At 40.2% G+C, this 26,370-nt stretch overlaps 1 protein-coding gene across 2 annotated transcripts in view; it reads left to right on the top strand.

Moving 5' to 3' along the window:
• Positions 1-26,370, top strand: part of TPGS2 (tubulin polyglutamylase complex subunit 2) — a 154,426-nt gene that overhangs the window by 106,214 nt on the left and 21,842 nt on the right. The window contains exons 5-8 of one of the 2 annotated variants that reach the window (XM_078674727.1): positions 6,072-6,185; positions 9,695-9,858; positions 16,739-22,016; positions 22,058-22,448. In XM_078674727.1, the coding sequence (XP_078530853.1) occupies positions 6,072-6,185; positions 9,695-9,858; positions 16,739-16,966 (506 nt within the window). In that variant the 3' untranslated portion in view covers positions 16,967-22,016; positions 22,058-22,448. Of the gene's footprint in view, positions 1-6,071; positions 6,186-9,694; positions 9,859-16,738; positions 22,017-22,057; positions 22,449-26,370 lie in introns of those variants that run through there. The other variant, XM_078674728.1, reaches the window with a different exon arrangement.

Here is a 26,370-nt window from a genome sequence, read left to right as displayed (position 1 = left end):
GAGAAGATACACACACAACACACATGAAATGTACCACAATAGGTACATGTATTACTTAAAACAAGGGGCAAGGTACATGTATCACTTAAAACAAGGGGCAAGGCCGACCGGCGATTGCCGGCCTGGCGGGAATCAGCCATGCCACTCGTGGGGCAGCATAGCCTCCTTTTAGAAAAAGTTTGCGTGCGTGTGTGGTCTCACTCGAATAACATGCATAGAAAGCTAAGGTTTTTTGTAATCTTATTAAATGTAGTACATGTGTGCACCGATTTGTTCCTCAGACTACTACTCCATTTGAATGAGAACAGGGCTGTAAAGAAGAACATTATCTTCTTTACTGTATTTGAAATAGTTGTGAATGTGCTCACATATGCTATTCTTTCATTTGCCTCTTGTGGATACCCTAAAGACTCAAGTAGTGCCTCCCTGTTGTTGTTCCGAGTGCATTTCTTATTGCGTCTGATGATCCTGGTTGGGTGCTTATGGACTTTCAGTTTTCCCTATAGTCTGTCAGCCTGTTCTTCAAAGGTGCTGATGTCAGAACAGTTTCGTCTGATCCGCAAAAACTACTGAATGGTAAATTCTCCTGTAGCAACCTTTGGTGATGACTGTCAAATTGGAGCAGTCTATTCTTATCACTGGATTTTTTTCTCAGGCCTTTAACGCGGGAACCTTGTCTTTAATAGCAGTACAGCCCGCTACGGCGTGCGATAAGGCTATAACCATTGACATTTAAACTGCAAAAAAACGGTAAACTTCGTACTTGTATAGCCACTTATACCCTGAGGCCTCTAGGCGCTGTACGCATACCGCTGTGGAACCCTTCCTGGCTTTTCCCTGTGAAGTGTCCACTCCTGGACACCCCCACGGTGAAGCCAGGCATCCCAGCGCTGTTGGGGCCGTTGTGGAGATTAAGCAAGCTATTGCCCGGAGTTGCAGAGTGGGACCCATGATTAGATTAGGCACCGAGGCGAGAATGATCAGCTCCGAGGAAATTGAGCCCAACACCCGCCGAGGCGGGAATTGAACCCTGGTCCCGGGCCAGACCTCTGCATCAGGGTCTGCCACTCTAACCATTGAGCCATACTTCTCCACATTTAGGAAAGCAATCCTTGGGAAAGAAATAATTGAATCAAATAAAAGAAGCAGAGTATTATGTAATCAGCCAAGGATAAGAAGCTAGCAAAATACCTGCTGGGTTTCTTAAGCTTGGTAGTTTGAAAGACGTTGTTCACATAATGAATTCAAGAGACTATACAATAATGATGTGGGCTAGTCTATTGAGAATAGAGAACCATGTTGTGCCATACGAAGAAACCTTTTCATACTGAATTCAAAAACACTTATATCTCTTCCAGTTGCAAATCTGCATACTGCTGCATAAAATACTACTCGAATTTCCAGTGGATTAATCACTAGCAGTTAAAACAAACTCTCATATAGCCAAGTGCTGTGGTCAAACCGGTAATGCTTTAAAATTTTTAAATCTTTCAAGGATTATTAGTTTTTCAGAGATTGCAGAAGTGACCACCTCACTAAGAAGAAGGACAGCATAGAAGTACAAATAATGGCAGATAGAGGGCATATTAAAGGCTCTCGTGATGAGTGGAGATGACAAGGCAAGCATTGGAGAAGGTTGGGTGGCAGAGCTTCCGATACAGCGCAGAGAGAGACAATTGTCAAACAATTTTCATGACTCTGCGGTGACCATCACTATCGTTATGGAGAATAGACTTGAGAAACTTTGAGTCGACAGGACAGCCGGTAAGTACCGCTTCTTGGCTTCATTTAGTGCAAATGCCGATTTACGCTCATCTGTTGATGCTTTTTTGAAGCCGAGTGTGCTGCTGTTAATGGTTTCCAAACTGTAACATTGAAATGTACTGTGAGACGGCCTACGTGAAAGAGACTTGATAACTGCAGCACCTGTGGGACAATTCTACCATTTTTTCGGGATGCAATGCATCATCATATGATCTATAGCGGGCTACTAAGACTGGGAAAATAATGTTTTTCCCGATGTATCCCCAGTGAATGTCATCAGGAGAAATACATTTAAATCACCTAACCCTTTAACATCAATCAAAACCGACACACTGATAGGCATCTTCTAGTTGAGAGAATGAGTGGGGTGCATACCTGCGTGTTGAGAACATTACCACATACTGCAGTGTTGTGCATGTATAGTACCATCTAAGAGTTGTGGGTTTAACTACTTTAGAAAGCTGTTTTTTGTCACACCACACAGGGCAGGAACAGGAAAAAGAAGTGTGGATCACTTACCATCTATGAGAGAAAATAGAGGTCTGTGTTGCTGATGTTTAGGAGCCACCTGTCCTCATTAATAATTTTCTTCTGTTGATTTGAGATGGGGCCAAAGTACTAACACAATCTATTTGTATATTTCATCTCAGATTTCGAAAATGTGTATTTAATCCTTGAGTTTATGCTAGTCACCCACAGGGAATTTTATGAGGCATTGCAAGCAGTATTTCTTTAAAAAGGGACCCAAAATAAACCTACAGTTGGGAGGGGCCATTAGTGTTTCAACACAAAGGGGCCGATTCCCATGTCGGACGCACTCGGGTCCGTTGGACATCTGTCAGGAGCCGTAACCAACTGACCTGCTGTCGTTGGTTACGGCCCTGCAAGTACGATGCGACCGAACCCTGTTCGGTCGCACTTGTATACTTCACAATGGAAGCATGCATTCCGAGCGGTATGCGTGCCTGCATTGTGAAAATCAGGGGTGCAGTTCATCCCTGCACCCTGTGGCCGGCACCCCAAGGTGCCTGCTACCGGGTGCAGGGATCAACAGAGGGGCACCATTCGGCTGCCTCGCACCCATGGAGGCCCTACTGGGGGCCCTAAAGACAGTCATCGTACTCCCTCGGTCGCGAAGAAGCGGCCGGGGGAGTACTGAAGGATTACCGGACGGCGGACGGGCTCTCCGAGCCCGTCGGACGCCATCCGGAAAACAGAGTCAGATTCCTTTCCGACTGAGCCCATCGGAATGGCTCGGTCAGAAAGGAATCCGGGCCTGCACAATCTGATTCGGTCGGAAGGTCTCCGATCATCGTTCGGAGCCCTTCCAGACGAAATCGGAATCGGCCCCAAAGTGTAAATCGGCAAAGAGTGAGCTCAGGAGGGCCACCAAAGGGCCCAGATGTAGCAGCAGCACAGCTTAGTACAAGGCCGCGCTTGCTAGCGCCAAAAGGGATTGGGTAGACAAGACGTACTAGCAGCTGCTAGGTGCAAAGATAACTGCTTTTTTTGACACATCATTGCAAACAGGAGCCTAGACAGGGTAGCTTCCCCTTGTTAATATATTCAGTCTGAGAAGTCAAGTGGGTAGACTACTTCTCTACGCTGTATTCTAGAAGGGGAGATGTTAGCGCTGTTGATGTCATTGGAGACAAAACATATCGTCCAACTTCTGAAATACTCTGATGACAGCAATATTTTTTGTTTTTTGCAAATTTCTTTATTTTGTATATGCCAAGTACATACAAATGCCAAAACTGTAACTTCAGTTGCATAAAACAGAGTCATCTCTGAAAGTATTTCAACATCCCCAGTGTACCATGGAAAATTTAAGAAATACTGTTGACATTTCGTGGAACCCACCCTCCCCCACTGTGTCCAGAAGCAAAGATCCCTGCGTCCCACAATGTTGACGTCACTTACAGACTGTGGCGTGAGCTCATGTGTGGCATCCCAGAGATCTAATCCGTAATGTCGTCTCCATGACCCCAAACTTTGTGTAAATTTCTGGTGCAACCCCTGCTCAGATGTGTGGTATGTTCAGCTGCTATGTCGAGGTCTATCCCCCTTGTCCATTCCTTAATTGTGGGATTCTCCTCCAAACCAAATCATCTAGCCACGTCTCTTGGCTACCGCCAGTCCCAGAGAGGCGAAGAGTAGTTGGGCCCTATTAATGTCGACCTCGCTCTGGATCTCCAGAAGGACAAATCCAGGGTCGAATTGCAATGATAGCCCCAGTATCAGCCCGACACATTAATTATAGCCTCCCAGTAGGCATGTATGGCGGGCAAGCCCATATTGTGTGAAAGAATTCGCCCTTAACGTCTTTACAAGTAAAGTATGGTGTCTCTGACCTGCCCAACTTGTGTAGTTTATTTTTATCATTATTTATATATCACAGTGAAAAGTAACCAGTGCATATAGGTGTTATACTTATTACTGAGACCATAGGACTATATTGCTTGTGTAATTGTCTTTTATGGAGTTTTTATTTATTTTTTAACTGTTTACTCTGTTTTTTTATTGCAATGTTGCCAACTCCGTCATAGAACTTTGAGATCAAAAGTCATTGTATTTAGTATAAAATAGTTGTAAATAATTGTTTCATATCTAACTATTGTATTCTTTCATGGTTTTATGAAAGCCGAATAAAGAAAGGTATTTGAATACTAACACACGCAATTCTTTTGTTTGCACTTCTCACATTGGTCTGTAATAAAGAATTTCTGTGATTACATAACATCCTCTTTCTGGATTTTTCTATAATGTTTTGGAGCATATGTTCTGGATTCCAGTTTCCTTACTAGAGAATCACTTTGAACTTGGAAATTCTTCTGAACATTTATATCAGATGTGCAAGAATTGACTAAACACTAGATTTTTTCTTTGCATTAGATGGGCAGGAATTAGCTGACTTAACCGTAGATGTTCTCTTGGCAGTTTTTGGTAGTTTCTGTGGAGTGTGCAGTTAGCAGATGCGAGTCCAAAGTCCACAAATTCTAGCTCCTCCTTGTCATGAAAGATTTAAGATGGTGATCCAAGCAGAAAAGTTCATGGCCGGTTTTTCACAATCTTTCCAGATGATCAGGACACCACATGTCTGGTATATTGGAGCTGTTAAATGCCATGTCCAGTGGGGCCTTCTTGTCAGGTCTAGGGAAATGGCCTAATGTAGGTTGGTAACACTTGCTCTGTACTAATGCTGCTGTTAACCCTAATGGAAACCTCTAGTCAGCACCAAATAAAAAAGTAAGCTATTCTTAGTAAGTTACGAAAACTACCTGCTAAAATACCCAAAGGATAAAATTGGGGACCATTTGTGTTATTCGTTGTCACCAGCTAGGGGAAAATGGGCAGATGAATGGATTTCAAAGAGGTAAATTGTGACAATATAGCATTGCAAAGACCTTGTGTAAATATTACTGCTAATTTAAGAGTCGGAAGCCTCTTCAAGGGTCCCACATATTTAATCTTGTAAGGCGGAGGTTGTATTGTAAAATATCACAGTTAAACGTTTAACAGATCAGCTTTCTAAGAGGACAGGGCCTTAAAGTGTCATGTGCAAGTTAAATAACTGTTAATTTGAGGTGTATTCTAGTGATTCTAGGTCCCATGAGTTAGACCCAAAGAACTTCTTCCTGCTGTCAGTCTTTCTGTAGTGCTGCACTGGGCTGTTTGGAAATGGGGACATTTGATGTTTGGGAAGGCAGTCTCAGCCCTTGCAAGAATCAATGATCCGATTGACTTTCAGTGAGCCTGACTCCTGAAAATTAAGATTAAAAGACCATGTTTTTCCCCCAGAAATCAAAGTATTTTTGAGTTCAGCGACTTTGGAAAGGCAGACATTTGAGGAAGGAGTTGCACCATTTCCCTTGATTATTTTCTGCCTAAAACTACAGTGAAGTTTGATGCTCAAATCTTGGTTCATGCCCTGATGCTGTCCACAATGATTTAACTAGATGGGTTGGTTTCCAAATGTTATGAATATTTTACATCTTATTTATGAAAATATTTACTGACACCATAAAAGTCTGATGTTTTAAAATATTGGTGTACTCCCAACAGTAATGCAATGGGTTTTTGTTGATTATGTACTGCAAAAATAGATTCCACCATTGTGATAACGATGCAAATTGATATTTTTCATGTGGACATTAAGATTATGTTTCTTGTATTAGGTATTCTTTCACCCTGATTGATAAGTATCCTGGTGAATGCTTGAAATCTGCTCCCGCTAAAGTAAATCCACTTGAGAAACAGAGCAGAAATTATAGATTCTAAAAGTATTCTTTTTTCTCTTCGTGAAGGAGCTGAAACTAAGAGAGAAAAGCCATCATTTGACTCACGCAATCTCATCTTTGAACTTGACCCTTGTAATGGGAATGGCAAAGTTTGTCTTGTCTATAGAAACGTCAAAAAAGGTAAATTGTGATTCAATTGATCGCCAATCCTTAACAGTGTAAGTGTACAGTAATTGTAATCTAATCAGTACTGATCGCGTTTAAAAAATAAAAAAAATCCCCCCTGATTCAGCAGCTGCACTGATATGTCAGGTGCTGCAAATGGGTCGATAATCTTCTTAAAGTAGCATAAAGGATCAGGCTTAAAATATATGTGGACATCATAAGACAGTGACATGCGTGCAGAAACATAGACCTAGGAGTGTTGTATGTGGGACAACAATCAGAATGAGAATGGTCAAACGTGTGCACTCTTTGTTTGCTGGTTCCAATCCACTGTCAGTGCCCCACTAGCCATCCTTTTTCTAATATTCCTTATTTCACTTTTTCATTCCACCACATTAGAAGTAAGATTTTAATGTTCTTAGGGTGCTGGGCATTCAAAGAATGTGTACCATGTATTCCTCACTGCTCTTAACATTCTACTATACTATAATAATTATTTATATATTGTACATTTGTTGGGTCTACAACCAAAAGGAATATATAGTTTAGTAAACAAGCCCCCATGTGTGTGTAGCCTCCTTTCAAACCATTTCCTGCGCCTCCCACCACACCTCCACTTCACTCACCCAACCACTCCATTGTTCCTAGTTCTTTCCCATTTTGTAAAACCTCCGTTTTGGGGCAACCAAAGATTACAGCAAGTCCTTACTCATTGGCTTACCCAAAATCTATCTCTTGTCCCTCTAAATTCAGCACCTGTACAACATAATTGGTATCTAGAAGAAGAACATCAGAACATATCACCCCAGTCCTGATCACTTTCACTTGGCTTCTGATTAAAGTCAGAAGCTTATTCAAGCGGTCTGTATAGTTGATAGCTCGAAAATTGGTGATCTGAGGAGGCTTTTGCTCAGTATGGAGCGACAACACCATTTGAGTATAGAGACAATGTAAAATACTAAAGCAGTTGGTTTCAGGCAGCTCATCTAAAGATTGACATTTCAGCCTCATTTTGCTAAGAAAAACCCCTCCTATTTTACTTTAAAAAAGAACCTAAACATCACTTTAAACTGACTTATGACAATATCTTATATATTTGGACTGGAATGTTCTATTTAATCCGAAAACTCTTTAAGAACTAGATATTTTTTGTCTGTGCCTTGATTATTTTATTTACTGTTTATGTGGAACCTTATTTTACTCTCCTACGCTAAACTATAAAATTGTATATTGTATATCTTAAGTAAGCTCTGTGAAACCTGCTCTACATATGTACTCTGATTTCTAAAAAAACTATGCTGCCCAACTGGGTTTTGGCTCCGATATATATATAAAAAGGCAAAATAACTAGTTCTGAAAAATTCTATGCTCTAAATCTGATATACTGAATGGAAAGCGTTCAGGAAATCTCCATCTAAATACAGGAAATCTACTGTCAAGAATGTACAGTATATTAACTTAATACAGATTTCATTCAACATATCACTTAGTCACTTAGTAACAGTTATGTTTTATTTCATGTTTAAGATTAGTTGTTCATCTGAAAGTCATTATGTTTATCTAACCTAATTCTAAAAAACTAAAGAAGATGTTGAACATGTGAGGATGTGGCCTGATGGCTAGAGTGGTAGACCTTGAAGCTGGGGAACCGGGTTCGAGTCTCAGCAAGGACGCTCAACATCCTGTGATTTAGGGCAAATCACTTAATCTACGTGTGCGAACAAAACAAACATTTGCAATGCAATAGCACTCACATTTACACGAGACCTATTGTATTGGAAACAGGAGTGCAGGCGGGAGAGTGAGGGCTGGCAAGAAGGCACAAATGGAAGTGCGCTGAGAGGGGGGCAGTGGCCCGAGAAGTCACGGACTGCCTGAGGGCAGGGCGGGGGGACAGGGACGGGAAGAAAATAGTGTTCGGAGTAAAGGGGCCAGTAGCCATGGAAGGATATAAATGATGACATGGCCGTCATGAGAAGGGACTAACAAGCCTAAAACCAAACAGAAGGCAGCATTTAGCACCTAAGCCAATAAAAAAGATGGGCAGAGAGTGCCTCAGAGATTCCACGCCATATTGAATACTGCATGCCTCTCAATTGAGCAGCTGCTGCTATAGGCTTGACCTAAAAATTAACCCCTTCCACGCTCATGACGAGCTGGGCTCGTCATGAAGTAGCCTCCTCGCACGCTCATGACGAGCCCAGCTCGTCATGTAACATGCACTTTACGGATTCTCAGCATAGCAGGGGAATATGCTGAGCATCCATGGGGTTAATGTGTCTATCTGTCGCACAACTGGTGCTCATGTATAGCCTTCAGGTCTAGATTGCGCTATATGAAACTCCTCCCCCCCCCCACCCCCCCACCCCAAAATATGGAAATGCTCCCAAAGTTCAGCATTATTGACGCTTGCACCACAGTATAAGGATAGTTCAGAATTCTATTGAACATGGGTTCCCCTAGAAAACCATTTTACTTAATGCATGTGTGGTGGCAAGAGCTTTACAGCCACAATGGCAAACCTGTGGAATTCTTTGCCTATCACATTGAAAAAAGAAAATAGTCTCTTTAAATTTAGGAAGGGCCTCAAAACCTGGCTGTTCTCGGTTTAACTGTTCTATCTCCTCTGTACTGAATGCACTGTGGGTAGCGCCTGGACACCCTAGGGTATTTTTGCGTTCTACAAATTTCTCATCATCATCATGTAAACACACATATTTGCACTGGTTTCAGTGACTGCTATTTTCATCAGTATCTTTCTGTTCAAAGACATTTGGGAAATGTTTGAAATGGAAATTTTCCAAATGTGTTCCTTGATCGCCTGACTGTATTGGTAATCAATTAATTTTAATAGTGTAGCATCCATATGGCACACAGCCATTCATTAGAGACAGTATTTCCAGTAAGTACATTTTTTATTTAAAAACTCATAATATTACTGGAAAAGACCTTCCTCTTGCTAGCAGAGTAAACCAGTTTTATGAAGCAATACAAAATCGGGAGCTATCGTACCATGATGTCCTTGATAAACAACAGTTTTCTGATTGGTTTTGAGTTCACACTACTTGTATTCCATTTATGTAAGAGTGTGCTTTCCATTACCATTTATTCGTTACATAAGACTGTGGCATCTGTTCACAAGTGTTGTATTTCCTTATTGGCACAGATGGACAAAACAGTGTGTCAGTCATGTTGTGGGTAGGGAATTTGGGGGCGTCTCCAACTTAATTCAATTCAACCCACATTATAATCCTATAACTAGTTAAGGTAAAATGTCTCCAAGTATGTAAGCAGACATGAGTGTGGTACACTGCATGGACGAGAGTTACCTTAATGCTGCACAATTTTGACCAAAGCCGTCATATGGCTTTCCTTCTCCTTGCATGTAAATGTTGTTGCTGTTTTGCAGTAACAATCAATGTACACATTTCTTCAATGACTGAAAGTGATTTATTAGATCAAATATGAGCTTCCTCCTGCAACACCTACACGCTGGTAATTATATTCTTGTTTTCTAATTGAAGGGGTTGTGTCATTGGATACAGAGATCTGGTTTCTAGACAGAGCTCTCTACTGGCATTTTCTTACAGAAACCTTCACCGCCTACTACAGGCTTCTCATCACCCACTTGGGCCTTCCTCAGTGGCAGTACACATTCACAAGCTTTGGTGTCAGCCCACAGGCAAAGGTAAGCCACACAATCTACGTATTTGTTGTAATAAAAGTTGGAATTACATTTGAATTCTGAGATTAAAAGTGGGTTGTTTAGTACACCTACTTTTATGAAAGATAATTCTGATACTGCTTAATTGGCATCAAGTGAATGAATGAAATGTTATTACTAAGCTAGAAACTGAATTTCCGTCATGGATTAAGCATTCCACCCACACCTATTAGTGAGACGCTCTAAGTGCCCAGACATGGGTCCTGTGCTATTTGGACTCGGGTTGCGCCTCACTGATGAGGTCAAAAAAAGCCAAAATTAGTCCGGAACGGACCTTGCCTGGCAGTTCAAGCTGGACTTTTCACACTTGAGCAGGACTCATTTTCATATGGGTGGTCTCTGTCTTTAGCAGCATAGTTGGCAACAAAACTATGGACTGGAATGCTTCCCCAAGTAATTACCAGTGGCGGAGATTCATTAAAACTGTCCACCATCATTTTTTGTTTTTCTAGCTTTCTTTTAGCAGGACTGGGGATTGGTTTTAATATTTTCCCAATATATTGTTGGGAAGCAAAGCTAAGGATATATCTTCCAGCCACCATTTACATAGGCACTTAACACATTGAGGTATTTTCCGGTTGGTTGGGGAATACTGCTCACACCATTTCTCAGCAACTAATGCTCAAAGAGATACTGGTGGAGCAGTCTTTAATTTGTGGAACAATGCTTACATTGCAGGGAGTACAGTTTTATTTATATGCCCTTCCATTGCTTTTAGAGGATCCCCATTCAGCCTCTGTCCAGCTTTGCTCTTTTTATGAGTGAAGTCCATAACCTCTGTCGTGCTCTTATTTATAATAAGAACTTGATTTTACAGCAGACAGCAAGACTATTTAAAGCTCTCTGAAGTGCAAATGAATTAGAGCAGCACATGCTCCTGACTCAGTTTAAAGAGTGCTATTATTTGATTTCCCAATTCTTCTGGAACATCTGATACCAATGAAGGAAAGGTTGCTGCTGTGCCTTTTCATGGAAAACCGGATTAAACTAATCCTCATCCTGCAATTTGCCTCCATAACAGCTGCTGAAGCACCTTTTTACTACAGTTGGGAAATCGACAAATGCATAGTGTGTAGGGTCACACAATCCTAATCCAGGGCCTCTTTGACATCATATGAGGCCTTTTAATACTATTACGTCATTTAAAGCACTGTTTTTAAATCCTGTGTTTTGATGTCATGTTGTTGTCACATGCATAGTTTGCCTAATGGAGAAGTGACACCTTGACAAGTACATTACCCATAGGGTTAAAAATTGTTAAGGGATCTCTAGCTGAATGAATCAGTCCTGTTACTTGTGCCATATGTTAAAATCAAGGCAGTCCCCTTCCATACTGCAGAAGATACAGCTGTATTTGCAACAGACTCGAAAAGAGTAACATCCCTGATGTCTCTTACTTTGTTTTTTAATAAAATAATGAACCAAAGGGCTGGATCATAGATCTTGGAAATTTGACACTGCTTGAACTGCCAAGTTCATAGAGTTTCTACTTTGTGCAGTGCCGTTATACATTTCTGACCCACTCCAGACCTCCATACAGTCCAATGATGTCTTATGTGTAGAATTATGGATTCCCTTATCGACCATGAAGCAGGTTCTTTAGTCATGATAAGTATCTAGAATTCTCTAGCATCTCTTATTCTTATGAATTTGTGAAGTGACAGTACGGGAAATAGGGGACGGAAGGTAGAGGGTAAACAAACACTCCGTAAGTATCTCAACCTGCTGACCTCGTGAGCATAGGCAGAAGGAAGGCATAGTGGAAAGACCCTCTGTCTGCAATAGACTGACTAGTAACCCCCGTAATCTTGTAAATCAAGGTATCACAATGTCTTGTGAGTAACAGTAGAATGTGTTACCAGGGGGTGGAAGCAAAGATGCAATGACTAGCTATCACATGAGCAGAATACAGCCGTGAACCAAATTCAAAGGTAGATGTCAGGATGACTTTGATGTTTGATGTTGAAGCAAGAATTCTGAAAAGGTAGGAAGGGCAGATAAGTATCAGTGGAGAAAAAGGCTCACCTGAGTTGCCCTATCCCCCTGAGGGAAGCAAAAGAGAGCAAAGCAAAAAGGGTTCAGGGAACACAAACATTGCGGACTATGCAACTGGAGCAGAGCACCATCAACCGCTCTTCCAAGGTAAGGTGTAACACTGTGACTGGTGCTTGAATCTTCCCAGCTGTAACTGATCTGTAGGTGTCTGAAATCTTCTGATTCCTTCCAGAATGTTCTGGCTCTTTCCACTACACTCGGCCTCAAAAGCCGCCTTTGGGCTGTCTACCACAGTCTCCAAGACCGTCCCGAAGCAAACCTGTATTGTGGCGTCCCAGAAATGAGACCACGTCCCTGCAACACTGAACACTATCCCTGGAAAGTGTGAGCTACTGGATTCCTGATAGCATATGACCTCAAAAACTGTAATCCACTGCCACCAGTCGACATACACAAAGTGGGCTGTGGTCCCAACGCCTTTGAGTTTACATGTGGGAAGAACCAGTGCAGTTTCTCCCCATTCACCAAATGTCGTCCTGGGATGCATCATATTTGCAGTTTTAGGGATCCCTAAGGATTGGGGACCACAAACTGTTGAAAAGCAAAAATCCAGGGAAACCTCTTGTGACAAATGCCATTGTCACTATTTCTGGACATTTATCCCTACATATCTAATGGAAAACAAGAAATGAAGGTTGATGGTAGATGTATTTCATTTCTACTTGTAGGAAAGTTGCCCTTTCTGCAGGGTCACCCTGGATTTTTCTCCTTTTACTATACCCTATATTTTTTACTGGCTATAGAACTCTGTGCATTTTACCCCTTCTAACCAGTGATAAAGTGCTTGTGCACCCTCCCCCCTCTTTTCAACATGGTGAACTTTTCATACCTCTGATTAGCATATTTAAATTACCTGTAAGTCCCCATTATGTGGTACAAGGAGTACCCAAGGCCTGTAAGTTGAATTTCCTACTGGGCTGTAACGCCCATTCTGCTATCCACTACAGTGACAGAGCAGACATGACTACGGGCCTATAATTTGTAGCCTAGCTGTTGCAGTGCTAAACTGCAAATTCAACCTGTAGAAAGAATCCCTTTGACATCTCAAAACCTTTCTTTTAAATATTTATAGGTCACCCCTATGTAGGCTTTACTACCCATAAGGGAGGGCGCATGATATTTGAAGTGTAGGACATGTAGGAATTTATTGTTAAGCACAACCTTACAGTGAAAAGCCCCCAACTCCTATTTTCACTCTAGCAAGACTAGCTGTTCTATAGGAAAAAAACTGGGTTACATTATTACATTTAACTTTGGTTAGGAAAAAGCTAGAAAAAAAGTTAAAGAGCTATTTGTAATAGTTTTTATACTCCAGTTCCATGGTGAAGTCAAATTTCTATAAATATTAAGGAATGGGTGCTTTTAGAAAGTTACCTGTTCCCTGCCCAAAGCCTCAAGAGGCCCATTTGCATTTGTTTGCCCACTTCTGTCATTCAATAATTATCATTTGATGAGGTGTGCACACTGCTCCTAGAGAAGAAAACAAAAGCCTTGGTGTGGATAGGTTTTGTTGTTGCCTTGACTGGATGGTCAGTGGGCAGTGCTTACACCTGGGCAAGGCATTTCTTTTGTTCCTCCATCCTTGCAGGCTCTAATCGATACGAGCATCCTTTTTGGCATTACAGTGTCAAATCCTGCTTCACAGCACGGCTGGGGTTTTACATATACCCTTGGGTCATACTTCAATGGGTAGAGACATGATGCCAAACAATTTTTGTGTATCCCCTGGGTGGCTGCTGTCGGCCTCGAAAAATCTACCCACTCATTCACTATGGCGAGTCAGAATTTATCAGGGTGAGCTATTTTTAGGGCCTGATGTAGTATTCTTGCATTTATTTGTACATATAATTATCCAAGTTGCTTTCTTTTGTATTTGTCACCGCTCACCCGTTGATTATGCGTGAACGGTTATCTGTGTTCTCTTCCGTGTTCGAAACACTTGGGCACAATTTCTCGGCCAGTTCTAGAGCATTATTGCTGGTCAGTTGGCTGCCGCTCTCGACTGGTTGAGAGCTTGTCATCGTGGGTCCGAAGAATAGACTAAGAGTGAGTTACCTTAAAATCTAAGGAAGTCTTGGCATCGCATTTCTGTGCTCGAAATCTGGTTCACTCCATGCCACATTCTTCTCTCTCGTGAGCTCGAACTGGCAATAAAGATGTTCTTTTCATTCAGAAAGTAAATGAGAAATAAAGATGTTGTTTTTATCATGTTACATTTGTTGTGCATTTGAAAGACAGAGGTCAAATATCAGCTTGTTCTTGCAAATTGCTGCTTATTATATCCTGGACTTTGGTGTTTACTTTTCTTTCTCTGACTTCAAAGATAGAGGATTTTGTAAAGTGAACAATCCTGAAATGAAAGGCTGTATGATGTTCGTTTATTTCCAAACACATATTTTAATTGCTTTTAAATTAACTGTATACATTTCAAAATTTGGAAATTCAAATTTTTTTTTTCAATTCTGAAGTGTGATGGAAATAAAGATTTCAATAGGATCAAAACAAATCAAAAAACCTGACTTTGTGATGTGCAATTAATACATATTTGCTGAAATATCCATATTATCTATTGTACACTTTATAGTTCTATCAGTAAACCGGCATGTTAGTGGAAACGTTTGTGGCCATTTCAGTGGAAAATATGCTGTCTGTAAATGACAGTGCACTACCACATCCTGTTTTAACAATATATTTATTAACAGTGCGTTTTTAAACATGAACATGCCCCGTCCTTATGACAATGCTTTTAATGAACCAAGAGGCAGGGAACGTTTACCCTATATGTGAGTTAGATTCTTATGATACACAGATCAAAAGTGTAGTCCATTAAATCAAATCATAGAGTTTTTTGTACAGCAGACATGCTATATACATTACAGTTACGTCAGATGGATTATTCAAGTCAGTAGAGCTGCAAGTCTGGTAAAATGTTTGAGCTTTCAAAGCCTGCTGCTTGAGCACCCTGCTTTGTTCTACCAGCCTTCTGTCTCTGGGTATAATGGGGCACTAGTGTCTGCCCGAAACTGGTTTTCCAAGTTAGATGTAGGAGCACTTTAGGATTAACATTGTATGCTCCCCTCATATATCCCAAGCCCTCAAGCCTAAGTTGAGTGTGCCCGAAGGACGTATGCTGTCTTGAAAATGCCCAAAGTGGGTAGGATTGTCCCTTGGACCTTTTATCAAATTGGCTAGTCCTTCTCACCCTCTAACTTGTACCAGGCATAAGTGTGACATCTCCATGGAACTCACTTAAGAACACTCCTAGACCTGACGAAGATCAGAAGAGGACCGAACCTTCTGTCTGTTAACCGAGAAGAGCTCTAATGGACTGGTCCTGCTCCCTCTTATGCCCAGGACAAAGAAGTGGACTCTACGGGTGAGTAGGCTGCCCTCCCATTAAAGCTACATGGAAACAAAAAAACTGCAAGAGACCTTTTGCTGCAAGTGACCAGCTGACCAGTGGAAATTGGACCTGGACTGGACTGGACAGGCATGTTTGCCTCTGCCTGCCATCCTGTGAGTCTTTAAGTGCCTCTCCTGAGGTCATGAAGGGTTTTAGAAGTGTACTCCTGCCGTGGATTGGGGCATAGAGGTAAAATCTTTGACCAGGACAAACATGGTTGGTGTATCCAATCGGTAGCACATCGCAGTCAGTGTCAAATTGCGCCTCGGTCCCGAACTACCAAAACCATTGATTATCCTTGGAACTTTATGCAGCGCTATTCCTACTTAAAACATTACAGATCATATTTCTGATTCCCTTTATTCGATTTTTGTCATTTTGGGGTCATTTTGTTAATTAAACTTTACTATGTTTATCGAATTCAGTTTGGAATTTGTATTGTGTTGCATTGCGGCTGTATTATGGTTATGATATTACATACATACTTTACACATGCCCTAAGTTAAGCCAGTTTACTCTGTGCCATGGCTCTTAGGGGGTATAGCTCAGGTTAATATAGTTACTTTGAGGGTTCAATCTTACACGAGTAGTCACTCACCCCAAATAATCAATTTGTTTACACTATTGATTTCTCTCTTTAATACTTCAAAATAGACATACTTGTAATTTTTTTAAACTGTTCATTTTATCTTGGTATATTCTGGTCTGAGGATTTAATAGGAAATTATGACATAGAGACAAAACAAATGTATTGATCTAGTTCTTTTTGAGAACTTGCATTTTTGAGAATTTGCGTTTAAAAAAAATGTCTTGCACTTCTTTTCGGGTTTAAATATACTGGACTCAGCATATGGTATAAACACTAGGGTGCATTTTTTAACAAACTCATAAAAGTACCGGATGTGCATGTTCCTATTAGTATTTTATTTTGTAATCTGTTTCTTTGGAACCAGATGACATTTCCCTGTGTCTCTGTTCTCTTATATTTAAAAAGTAGGGAGTACCTAATGAATGTAATTGTCTGGCATAGTGTACCATTGCTAGAACTACAACATATTTCAGATTAATGTGCACGATAACCATGTTTCGGTGGTTCAAGTAACGGAAACATTCCCAATGGTTGGCATAAAAGAAAAGGTAAATACCCATGGTTAAAATGGCCACTTATCATCACTGCAAACTAGAGGGTGATATAGTGCCTAATATGTGGATCATATTGGGGAGAAAAAACTGCAGTAGATTTAGAGGCCACCTTTTTATTAACATTGCCACATTATAAGATGAGGAATATTTGCTGCATCTTAAGAATCAAAATGTGGATCCTCAACTGCTTGAACATGATTTGATTTGTTGATTCCAAATTCCATTTTAATTTCTGCTTTACAGCAATGGTTTAACATGTACAAACCCCTCACCTTCAACCCAGCTCTGCTAACTGAGGAGACAGATGCCTTTGTGAATAAGCTTGATACCAACAAGGTTTTCAGAAGCAAGAACAAAACACCAGTCACCAAGAAGAAGTTACCAGCCCAGCCAACATCCTCCCCAAAAAGTCATGGGAACACGAGTACTGCCAAGAACACATCTGTTTCAAGCACCACTGGGAGGAAATAATATATGCTTCTTTTGTCCACTTTATCTAGTGGAAAGTCTGACTTCTGAAGTCTTCACAAGATTTCAAAGCACTGAACTGCAGGTGTTTGACCCATAGAGTTATGTTGGTCATCACAAATGCTGTAGAGGCAACTGATCTGCCTGTGGCATCCTTTGCATAAAATCAACACGCCTGTCAGGGGTGATCACTGGTCGTCTACAGGGCCAGATCTAAACTGGATTTTCAGTATTTCCATGCAATTAATCTAAATGAGAAACATTTACATAGACCGTGGATATCTTGGAACTTTGACATGGGCTTTCGCGGACCTACATTGACAATGTTTCACTTGCATTACAGGAATATGGAGGAACACTGTTTATATTACTCAACTGGTACATCCTCAAGTGAAAATGCTGGGGGTTGAGAGAGTCGTACGGCGTATCGGTACGCCTAAAGGCGTTTTAACATTTCTATGATTGTGACATGTGAGTTGCAAGTAGTTCTTCTAGTCTTAATGCTATGATGCTACTACTAATAGAGCTAGAATTGTGAATATGGGGCCATCTAAAGACTTAATAACAATCTTTTAACAATGCATTAAAATATTGTAACTTTTATAACATGTTTACAAATTACACAAATAATGGTCAGAGAGTTTGATGAACTTTCTAAATGATTACAGGAGCTTTGAAACATAATTGTTATTTTGATCTTAGGAAAAAGGGTGCTTCCAGGTGTAGGTATTGCTGCACATCATTCCTTTTAATTACAGAGCATATACAACCTTCACCACCTCTCTTATGGAGCAACTGTCTGAATTTGAATCTTCCAAGCAACTGATGTTAAAGCTTGAGCCTCCAGAATTTGTTTTATGAACTGTGATTATTGCTGCAGGATAAAACGCCCACTTTCAGACTTTTCGAGGCAAATGTATTTGTGGTCCGTATCCACTATCTACGATCAGATTCAGATAAGGGTCCTTAAAGTGAAAACTGCCAAACTTGTAGAAGCAGTAAACCTGCAGATTGATGTGTTAAGTTAAGACAACTGCCATGCTCCTAATCAGCAGATCTAATCTGCAGAATAAGACAAAGGCAATGTCCAGAGCACAAAATGTAAACAAAGACTACTACTGTCAGGAAACTGAATTTTCTCCAGCCAAACTCTAAATTAGGTCATCGAGTATGTTCATGCCAGTAGCTTAGAGTACCTCATTAAAGTGCCTGTTGCATGTCTGAAGTCTCAAATTTGGCTACATATCTGTAGAGGCATTGGCCGTGAATGCTATATAGTTATAAATACGCTTTGGTATTAAGAAAACCTTGTTTAAAACTAAACACGCTAATGTACATGAACAATAATAGCAGGAGATGTACAGTTGTTTTTAGGTATCCTTTGAAATTCTAGATAAAACCTCCACATCCCCACATTGTAGTGGTTTTTAGTGAATAAGGTTAAACAAAACCTGTATTTAATATTTTTATTTGTACTAGCCTTGGGACAAACTTTGAGCATTTCAGATTTGCTTCTGTGCTCACTGATTACGGCAAAAAAGACAGAACTTAGTAATGAACTAAAGATCATTTGTCATTAATGAAGGTCCCAGACAGCTGGATTCAGGCTTGATTGTCAAGATGACCCCTGTTAATGAGTCCCACTTAGATTAACTGTATGTACATTTACATTATATGGCTAGTCATATAATCAGGCATGCGTCCAACCCTTATGGACCTACTTTAAATATATTTACTTTAGATTACTGGACACGTTTTCTTTTAGAAAATGTGATGTATGGTCTCATCGAACCTCATCTGGGCCTGATGACTGATTGCATGTTATAGTCTATAAATCAATAATAGGTATTTTTGGACAACACTAAAAACTAAAACTGTTACTCACTTGTAAAACTCTTTTACATCTGCAGATTGCCACATGGTACTGTGACCTTAATATGTAAGTTTTATTTCAATTTATAGTACTACAAGTCATTTATCTTGAACTAGAACTGTGCTGCAAAAGAAGCTATGTATGCCACAGGATCCTGGGTCTAATGTTAAGCAGTTTGAGAAACCAAACACTTCAACAGAAGGAAAGGCACTCTGCTGTAAGACTTTGAATTCTCTGACTTTGCAGATCAATGGGCTTCCATTGATACCAGTTGCATGATTGAAAATGTTTAATTTGTCTGAAAGTTATTGACAGTGATCCTAAGAAAAATGCTGACCATTTTTTGTTCTAGAATTCTATTGAGTTCTTTTATAGAAATGGCAATTTAATTGTCTTAAGCTATCTCCTATTCTCATGTGTGAAAATACAATGTAGTGTGCCACTTCCTATGGAACTCACTGTATTTGCATTGGCCTTACCAAGCCAAAGAAGGAATACAGTGCATGAAACCCAGTAGTACTAAGTGCAGATTATATTGTGTTTTCCCTTAAACGGTTGGAAAATAGTGGGTGACTTGCATAGAAGGTGCCTGGTTGAACAGATAATTCAAATGTTCATGATACTGGTAGGCAGATCTTTAATATTGGCAGATCCATTTTTGTAGATAAAAGTAATAATGCATATTTCAGTGTGCAGGTTATGATTAGAACCCATGTCGGCTGGTTCCACAAATGTCAATTTATTACTACCGAAAATATCCCTTTTAAAACTAAGTGCCATACTAGAGTAAAAAGCAACCAAGCAATCTCAATCGATGAAGAGTGATGAAGTCTGCTACAGCTTTTGAAACATGTCTTTGTTTGTATGTATATTTGATTTGAAATGTATTTATTATTTATGTTCTGTTGTGTTATATAGTTCTAGGAAAGAAAGTAAGACAAACTGGTTGAAGGTGACATTGCAAATCTTGTACACAGCTACACAAGCTACGGGCTTGGGAAAGGTTAGAGGCGAAAAAAGGATGGTATAGTTTTTCTGCATGATTGTTAGGTGTTGGAGTCAGGGAGGGCGATAGTATGGGTTTTTCTTCAGATTTTGTTAATCTGTTTTAACCTGGTTATGAGAAGAAACCTTTACAATGAGTAAGTCGTGGGTAATTGGGAAGAGGATTGGTATACTGATTTCCATCAAATGTCCACTTAAACACCAGTCCTACATGCCAATAAATCTTTGTTGGTATCAAAGGTATGGGTTATGTTAAGGCAATTTAAAGATCATAGTTATGAGAAGCATTTGTCCAAGGTATTAACCCCCCTTAGTTGAAGGTCAGAACTTCGTGAAGTTGTATAGCAGAATCTGTCTTTATGATGTTCATATTCTGTGAGTTTATTTTTGTTTACTGTGAAGGTTTTGGAAGCATCCTGATATAACTTTAATATGTGTTTTACCACATAATGTAATGATATGTTATTTCGTAATTTGTATGCATGTTGAAGAATGATGTTTGATATCCTAGTATACTCGGCATCCTATTATCCCTAAAATGTCAGAGCCCGTTAAAGGAACCACGAAAGGCACATAGCCCATTTGTAAACCAGTGATTCCATGGTATTTTGGTGCACATGGCAGGTTGCTATGTTTAAATTGTTCTTATTTATCTAAAGGCTCAATTCCTCTTTAAGGTATCCCCTTTCTATACAGAATAGTGTAGTGTCTGATATGATAATTTTCTGCAGTACTTCCACCTACATTCACCAATGGCTACACTGTGTCATACCCCTGCCTTCCTTTAGCTAATTTCTTGGCTTCAGTGAAATAGAGGCAATGTTATACACTTGAAGGTGTCGTCACATGCCAATAGTGTAACTGATTTGATCTGGTGCAATTGATGTGACAAATAACTTCTCTGTGAAAGAAAATATTCTAAAAATATTAAGGACCACATTAAACTGAAAGGGGAAAGTCTTGCGTATGTATTCAATAGAAGTATAAGCAATGCATATATTACACTGCCTTCCATCAAACATTGAACAAAGACATTGTGGAAGAAAATACTGAAATGAGTTAGAAAAGAATGTTTACTGCCATGCGGCTTCCAAATAAACTACTGTATGCAAAATATATTGATATCTTTAAATTAACTCTCAAAATGAGTGTAAACATGTCACAGTATATTATTAGATTTTAGGATCTAAATGGCTCCTAATAATTTTTTTATTGTTTGCATGTCAAGAAAATGGACCTGCGTAGTCTTGCTAGTTGTCTGTTGTATACCAGAGTCATCTTATTCATTATTCACTTAAATACTACTTACAAACTACATAAAAACTAAAACAAAAAACTACATAAAAACTAAAACAATTTGTAGAATCCATGTTGAATCTGACAACAAAGCACGGGTGATGCTGGAGACTAATCGGGCTGTAGTGTTTCTGTGTAGTAGGAAATGCAAACTGTTTGTTTCAGAGCGTTCTGCCAGTAAGCACACGCATAACTATATTATAAAATCAGAAGAAGGATGGATCAGAGATCTACAGCTTTATCTTAAAATTGTATCATCTTGTTATGGTAATCATGAACAATAACATGAGATTTACCTTTTAAGTTCTAGTTTTTGCTTATAAATGTGTATGTCGTGAATGGGTCCGAGAATTCTGTTACTATCAATGATATGCCTTTCAAACTTCTGTCATTCTCTGCTTTGATGTTGCAGCAATGAAAAGCTAAATTAGATTATCACTAGTATGTATTCATAGTCTTCCTAAAGCAAAAGAAATCGAACTTGATTTATGTTTACTTAAAGCAAAGGAAGCCTTACCACAACCAGGAAAAACTTTGCAATAGACATTCAACAAAAGGCCAACGATAGCCTGATGTTAGGAAAAAAACAAGATGTTTGATATTGAAAACATTATTCTAAACTTCAAACTAAAAAAAGGAAAATATCATTAATGTCATTAATGTTAATCCAGGGTATGCACAATAAATAACTGAAAAGCTCAATTCGTAAAAATGAAAAGAAATCTTTTTTTACAAACATTATACGACACATTTTTACCTTTAATAAAAAGAAAATTATGTGATGATAATATCTGTGTATGGACCCACATGTCAGAATGTAGCGTAGGTGCTCTTCACAGTGGGATGGTTTTCCACCTCTGAGTTTAGGTGACATCATAGGTAACACAAGGTTTGCTTTCCTGGTCTGTGAGGTCAGTAAGAACGCCCCATGAAAAATGTTTTTTTTTCTAAGAGCTACCCCTAATCTATTCTGTATGTTCTGAGGCAGGGTTTTACTTAAGTCGAAGCTGCATGGTATCACCTCTCAGTTATATCTAATTGTTTTAGTCAATCAAAGATCCCAAACATGAATTATGTGGGGAAGCTCTTGCACTTGTGCCTTTATTGTCACAGCTTTTTTTCATGTCATGAAATTAAAATAAAGATTTGGAGCCTTAATATTTCTGTTTTGAATATAGCTCCACGTTTGAAGCTGTGGTTAAATCCATTGCAAGTGTCAGTGCCCATGGAAAATGGTTTATATCAATTTAAGATTATACATATACACTTTGTTTTACTGTATTATATATGAATAAAACAAGATCCAGTCTATTTTCTTTTCAGAATCTTAACACACAATTGTTTTTTTAAGCCATATGACAACACTTACTTATTTACAAATCCAGCAAGCCAATGTGATTATACACACATAAGGGATGCGTGACCAAAGAGGAAACAATAAAACGCAATCAAAGTCCAAACACGTTTGTCTATTCATTTTCAGGTTATATTGCCCCAACTCCATGGCAATTGAATAGGTGAGTTTTCTCATTGGAAGAGGTGAAACAGCAAGACTTATGAACAATATCCGAGAAGACTTTAGATATGGTAGAGCTCGGCATGTGGTATCTATGGCTGAGATGTTGTCTAGGGTTGAGCGGACAGACAATAAAATAGCAATGTATTATATCCTGAAGTGGCTATAATTAGTTCTTGTGTCTCCTGCAGGAAAGCACAGACAGTATTCTGTTGAGGTTCGAAGAAAGAAAGGTCTGTCTTTGGTTCACCTGTCAGGAGAGTAGACCTTTACAGCAGACGTTGTAAGTAGGGCTCTTTGGTTCTAACCTTAGTATGTAATATCGAGGCCATCTAGAAATCTGCTTATTTACAATAGCAAGAACCAAAAGACACCCATGAACTGGGATCATGGGGGAAACTCTGGATTCTTTTATTTCTTTTTCTGCTCGGTTTGGCTGTCTTTGAATGTAGTAAAGTAGTTTTTTTAAAAAGATTTAATGTTGTGTTAGCAAGCATCTTTCCAATTTTTATTGTGTGGTGAATTACATGATTTACATGTCACTAATTGGGTTATGGATAATTAAATGAGCATTAGAATGTGCAGGTTATTTAATAATTTGATAATTAATAGACAGAAGCGGATTAAAGTGATTAGCAACATGAGGCTAGTGCAAAGGATAAAGAAGTCCACCATTGTGCTAAAGCAGTATATATATGCTGGCATAGAAATACTGGAAATAGTGTACTCCTAATATGCTCTCCCTAACCTAGATTCTTAGGGCAGATGATCTCACGCGGTACCCAACAGTGATGCCCCTAATCGAACCCTTGTATTCGCTTTGGCAATTGAACCACTAGCTGCACTGTTTTGACAGGGGGGTGAAGGTATGGGACTGACAGTGGATGGACGAGATCATACCATTTCCCTATGTGCAGATGACCCTTTGATTCATTTGAAAGATGCTGTGGTGGGTTCCGACACAGCTCTACAGCTGGATCGATTTGAACTACAATCGGGCCTATGGTTCAGCAAAAAAAAAAACTTACCTGTTGCCAGTGGCTTGACCCCTGCCCAGACATGCAGCCCTACCTGTCAATCTTAATTGGGTGCCAACACATTTAATATCAATCTCTGGATGATCTGAGAAAGGGCAATCTAGAAAGGACGCTTCAATCCCTCCGGTCCTGTGTGCTCTTTTTTTGCATACCCTGCTACTACAAATAAGGGCCAGGATTTTACTAACCAAAATGGTAATGCTACCCTGTCTCCTCTATTTTTTTTGTCAACCTGCCGGTCTTGATGCCCCCGGGTAGTTTTGACAATTGGATTCTCTGCTTCGGGACATGATAAGGGTAGATGCGGCGGAGAGTGTCATTGAAGACGCTATAACTCCCCCTGGTAGAGGGAGGCCTTGGGCTGCAGGACTTTGAGCTCTATCTCCTGGCTGCTCAGCTGCAATGGTTTGCACAATGGCTAGAGGGAGTGAACACAGAAGGGACTTTTTTGATGGAACCCAACACATCCCCCAACCTTACTGGCTAAGTTGCTCGACCCCACAACCATAGTCCCATACCGGTCGACTTTGCAGACCACAACTCAATGCCTGGGCAAACTCAGTGTCCCATAGGTACACCCCGGTGTTGCCTCTGCTTGGTTTAACCCATGGTGATCCACAATCGATATTCATGACAGACCAATTGACACCCCAGACTGAGGCCGGGTTAGAGACTATAGGTGACTGCTACCAGGAGAAAACACTGATCCCGTTTGAAGAACTGGTGGACGAATGTGGTCTCCCCCCGGGACAGTTTGTACAATATTAGGCCCTGACACGCACCTTTGGAAAGCTGTAGGGAATGGGCCGGGAGGAACCGGGGAGACATACTGTATTTGACTCATTGATCACCCTATCATGGACATCAAGTAAAATGATTCTATACCACATTGCTTGGTGCGTACATCGCCCAGCTCCACACGTTACGGAGGTAGTGGGAAATGATCATAGACAACATACAGATGTGGAATGGGGCAAAGTTTTGGCATCTCCTAAGAAGATCTCCTGCAACACACATTTGAAATATACACAATTCAATTTTGCACACATGACCTATATTACACCTCACCGCCTCTACGTTATATATGTAGGGGAATTCAGTAGCTGTCCAAGATGTAACTATAGTGATGCAGACTTCATGCACATGACCTTGGATTGTTCAGGGTTACGCACATTCTGGGATGCAATACTATCCAAGATCAAAAATACTTTGGAGTGTACATTAAATTCCACGGTTGAGGTCTGCTTACGGGGGCTCCTTCCCCTACCGCCCAAGTGAAAAGTTGGAAATAGATTTATAGACCTGCCCATGGCGCTGGCCAAAAGAAGGACAGCACTGGCCTGGAAGTCTACTACTGGGCCACAGGTAGGAGCCTGGGGCAGTAATGTAACTAGCTGGTCCCCATCCTAAACAGGGAGAAATCAAAGGGACTGTGGCAACGCCCCATAGCTGATCAATGGAAAGAAATACTGATAGCCTGGGAGCATCTAACACAGACTGGTAGTGAAGGAGAGGGAAGCGGGGATGCACCCGACTAGTAGAAACTGCCTGGCTGAAATCAGCTAGGACCCCCCCCCCCCCGTTCCCGTACTAATGATACCTCCCCCCTCTAACATGAGCACCCATCACTAAAACACAAAACGCAGGCCATACGGCGAGACTGGATACAATTGGAAAGTCCCCCAGCCACAAGCTGTGCATTAGCAGACATCAGAGTTAAAATTTCCAGGTACCCATACATGCCACTCCTGCAAAAAATTAATTTTAATGGTCAGTATTAATGTTAGGTTATCTTACACAAATGGCATGGTATGCTCCCCTTCCTGAGCGGGTTGATTTATAAATGAAAGATACTTGAATGTATAGGGCACATTTACGGAGATGCACAGCTATGACAATATCAGGAAAATAGTGCCTTGGCACAATGACTTAACATGTTGTGTTAATTATACTCTGTATTATCCGATATAAACACAAACTTGTACTTGATAACGAGAAATGCAATCTGCATAGAAACGAAATGTGGAAACAAAATAATGTTGAATTCCTTTGTGCTAACATGCAAATGTATAAAATGCCACTATAAATATGTTAGAAAAAAATGTAGGCGTACCCTGATGCCCCCGCATTAACACGGATCACCATGTTCGTGGTGTTCACGCATGTGTGTAAGTGTTTTGAAACTAGCATGTCAGCTTGTACTGAAAGAAAATAAATTAGTGTTCCGGTGTCCAGTGTGTACTTAAAGTCCATACATCTGAGGTTGTTGAACGGTTTAACCTGCTCTGCGTAATCTGGAATGTAGGTTCTGCCAAAATGTAGGAATCCCAATATGGATTGTAACCTCTTTGACATTGTTGGAGGTTGTAGAAGTGCACACTTTTCTTAGGAGTGCATCGCCAGGCTTTTCCTTTCACTTGACAGCTCGTACCCAGAAACTAAGCAATGAGATGGGCAATCTTTTTTTTATTTATTACATTTGTAGCCCATGTGAGCAAATCAAAAACAATGCGATCTACTCTCGTCAAGTGTACTGAAACGTCATCATCTGTCAAATATATGTCATCGACATATGACAATGTCTGGTTGTAAAAGTTCTGTTACCTGGGCTAAAAACAGTCCAGGGCTATTCCTATGCCCTCAAGGCAATCATCAGAATTTCCTCATTAGAACCTAGCTC

The sequence above is a fragment of the Lissotriton helveticus genome, chromosome 2_1, assembly GCF_964261635.1.
Source record: "Lissotriton helveticus chromosome 2_1, aLisHel1.1, whole genome shotgun sequence".
In the NCBI taxonomy this organism is placed as follows: domain Eukaryota; kingdom Metazoa; phylum Chordata; class Amphibia; order Caudata; family Salamandridae; genus Lissotriton; species Lissotriton helveticus.
Note: the sequence above shows the minus strand (reverse complement) of the source record. Positions and strands in the feature narration are given on the sequence as shown.